Below are 3,862 nucleotides of genomic sequence, written 5' to 3'. Positions count from 1 at the left end.
AGGATTGTCATACCCCAATTTTGTCCGGGCATTTTAAATTTTCATAAATTTGATTTAATTTTCAGTTTACATCATATGTACAACATAACATGCATTTTATCATTAATAATACCTGAAATATCAGTCAGGATAAAATTATTGAAAATACAGACAAATCGGTTGAATCTTTTCTCAAGTACGGACAAAATCAACAGATAAAAAGTTTCAAATTTAAAATTGCAGACGCCAGTATTATTAACCTACGGTTCATGTAGTTTAAACTGGTGTGCCCGTTATATTTTTCAGCGGCTGTTTCGGTTGCATTTTGACCCACCTGAGCTTTTTAACCGGTGCAAACTTATTTCAGAATTTGAAGAAACGTTGTATTTTTTCAATAAGTATATTTTGCACTGATCATTTTCATGCATCCGATTTAATTTTTTGAGCAAATTTTTGCCAAACTTTTATTCATTTTTAGTCGTTTTAATTTTGTTCTTTCGTCAAAATAGTCAGATTGAATAAATAAAATTTTCCATGTTATTATTTTAAAACGATTAAATCATATAAAAACAACATTATAGGAATTTTAATTTATTTAAAAAGATGTGTTTCTTTATGTGTTTCTTTGATTCAATCCAAGCCATCGGTTCGAATTAATCAGTGACCATTATTAGCAATCCACATTTATCCCATTTATCCAATCAAAATTAGGATTTAATGAATACTATTATTTAAGAAAATATGAAAATAAATAAAATTAAAAAAAACTCTCTCTCTCTCTAGTACATTGCCTCCAACGGATATAAAAGTAATAATAATAAAAAGGAACGGTGACAGGAGTCATCACCAACGTCTCTCTGCTCAAATTCACATACACCGCTCACTCTCTCCATTCATGAAAAAAAGAAAAAGGAAAAGAGAAAAGTTGTACAGCTTTTCCTCCCCCACCTTCCTTCCTTCTTCGCCACCCACACAAAACGACAACCCCACCTCCGTTTCACCGTGAACTTCCTTCCTCCCATACATCAACACACACCTCCACTAACAAACCAAACCCTTCACCGTCGCTGCCTCCACAAACCCGCATCTCTTCCGATCATCCTCCACTACCATGCAACAACCGCGAACCTATCCACCGCCACCATCAAATCCACCACCGGAGACCTCTCTCCCTTCAACAACAAACCCAATCATCGACGAAGCCACCACATCACACTGTCCTCCTCCATCACTGGTGAACGCAAACCATCGACTTCCATTTCCGTCTGCGTTTCCATTGAAAATCATGCCCACCAAATCGAAAAACCACCCTCGCTGTTTGCCGTCTTCAACATTACAAACCCATTCACCTTCATCAACTCACCCTCCGCCGCCAACATCGCTTCACCTGGTTCATCACACAACACACTTCGTCGGGAAACCACATCTTTTCTCAAAAACCGTCGCCAACAAATAATCACCTTCAAACATTCAGATCCTCGGCCGTCCCACCGACAGATCCAGACACCTCCATCATCGCCACACGGCCTTCCATTTAAACGAGTTCTTTGTTACAGATTATTATCGTCGCACAACAAACACGTAAGGAAAGATAAGGTATGAATTGCAATCTCAAACTCCATTGCTATCACTAATTTCCAATGTTTGAAGGGCCTTACGTGGAGGTTAATTATTGCTTTTGAGTTCCCTCTACTTTTCATTTCCGATAAATAAGCGTGTCTTCTTAAGCTTCTTTTTACGGTAAATCTCCTTTAAATGTTTTTGAATGGATGTTGAGTGTATTGTTTTTAGTTTATATTTGAACAACATGAGGATATAGTGTATTTCCTGTAAAATCAATTTTTCCACTTTCTTCTATTTCTTTCCGTTTAGAGGGCCGGAAAACAGGACGATTGGTTTTAATGTTTTGGGGGTTAGCAACAGCCCCGCACCATCCGATCTACATGAACCGGCCTTTATATTTGTTGATTTCTAATGTTGGATTTTGTTCTGTAGATTGGACATCAAATATATATCGTTTCCTTGGTGTCGTTTTTATTCAAATCTGTTTTGTATTTAAACTCTGAAAAATTAAAAAATGTTAAGTGTTGCTCCTGGCATAACACTTTTGAAGAGGAGATGAGCAGTATTTTTGGCTCATGTTGAGTGATTCTGTTGGTCTCTAAAGCATGGCTTTGATTGGTGTTCATGTCGGTACAATGTTCAAAACGCTTAAGGAGGGATGTCGTCTCTTTATGTTCCATAGCGTAATAGTAGTAGCAGAGCATTTATTTACAAAATTTATAAGCAATTTGTTTTTTTTAATGTGCTCAACTTATTCCAAATCTACTAATTTTTCATTTCATTTTTGTGTACTAATTAATTTTGTTTTCTATTTTTTTAATAAGTTTCTCTGTGACTTGCTATTTTGTTTTCTATTTTCAGTTTCGTAATAATTCTACAACTTTGATATATTACCGCTTTTCGATCCTTATATACAGTACTTTGATTTCGTCGTCGCTGTGAACTATTTGTGATTTATTCATTTCAATCTTTTTTTATTATTAAACTAATTTGTTAATTAAAACTTTATTGAAATTAGTTAATTTAGATAATTAATTTTAATTAACTTGATTATTTGATTTAATTAAATAATTTTGATAATTAATCTTAATTAATTTAGTTAATCAATTTAATCGAACTCTAATCAATTAATTTTGATAATTAAATGTTGATCGACCTCTTTCGTTCCATTTCATCATCAATACAAAACCATTTCAACTAATTTCAAAAGAAATACCACATAATTCTTGATTCAATATCGAGCCCATTTTCAAAAACACCTCTGTAAGTCGATCGCTTGTAAAAGCATCACCATTAACCTCACATGGCTTACTCTTGGGCCTTCTTACAATGAGACCTATTCGGTTTTAATTAATCGAGTAGATGGATTATTCACTAAATAAATTCAATTCATTCACAAGAATGCAATTTTTAAAAAACCTCGATCCGACATCGAAAGATAAATTAAAATACTTAATCACATCTAAACAACACTTCATTTGAAAATGAAAAGGGGGATGGTTTTGAGTTTTCAACTCCTCTCCTCGGTTATTTGAATACGAGTTCTCTTATTCGGTTAGTCAAATAATTGTCATTTCTAACTCGCCCAAACTTAACCTAATCAAATTATTTTCATAATAATGAAATGAAAAGGGGGATGGTTTTAAGCCTTTAACTCCTCTCCTCGATTGTTTGAATACGAGTTTTCTTACTCGGTCAGTTAAACACTCGTCATTTCGTTACAAACTTCTAAACTCCGATTAAATCAAAACACTTTCATAATAATGAAATGAAAAAAGGAGATGACTTTGAATCTTCAACTTCTCTCCTCAATTGGTTGAATACGAGTTTTCTTACTCGGTCAGTCGAACAATTGTCATTTCTCCGCAAATCAATAAATCAATCAAGACTGTACGAAAAAGGAGATAGTCTTGAGTTTTCAATTCCTCTTCTCAAATGCTTGGATATGAGTTCTCTTACTCAGTCATTCAAGTACTTGTCGTTCATTATAAAAATACGTCAACCATGTACAACCTTATTTTCATAATCACTCAGATGAAAAGAAAGCGGTCTAGAGTCTTCTATTCCCTTTCCCGATTATTAGGATACGAGTTGTCTTACTCGGCTATCCGAGCATTCGTCATCCATTCAAAACACATTAATTATTACCAAATCCTTCCTATAATTAAGGATGAAAAAGAAAGTGGTCTAGAGTCTTCTATTCCCTTTCCCGACTGTTAGGATACGAGTTGTCTTACTCGACTATCCGAGTAATCGTCATCCAACCAAAATATCTCAACACATCAAATTTATCCGTCCTCGCCCTCGTGCGATCAAAACC

The 3,862-nt window shown here is 34.5% G+C and overlaps 1 protein-coding gene across 1 annotated transcript; it reads left to right on the top strand.

The window, feature by feature from the left end:
• Positions 1 to 1,090: 1,090 nt before the first annotated feature.
• Positions 1,091 to 2,484, top strand: LOC127122632 (pectinesterase inhibitor 10-like). Its single transcript, XM_051052937.1, has 2 exons — positions 1,091 to 1,369; positions 2,404 to 2,484. The coding sequence occupies exons 1-2, from the start codon at positions 1,091 to 1,093 to the stop codon at positions 2,482 to 2,484; spliced, it is 360 nt and encodes a 119-aa protein (XP_050908894.1).
• Positions 2,485 to 3,862: the final 1,378 nt, after the last annotated feature.

The sequence above is a fragment of the Lathyrus oleraceus genome, chromosome 2 (assembly GCF_024323335.1).
Source record: "Lathyrus oleraceus cultivar Zhongwan6 chromosome 2, CAAS_Psat_ZW6_1.0, whole genome shotgun sequence".
Lineage (NCBI taxonomy): Eukaryota > Viridiplantae > Streptophyta > Magnoliopsida > Fabales > Fabaceae > Lathyrus > Lathyrus oleraceus.
This window is presented reverse-complemented; position numbering and strand designations above follow the sequence as displayed.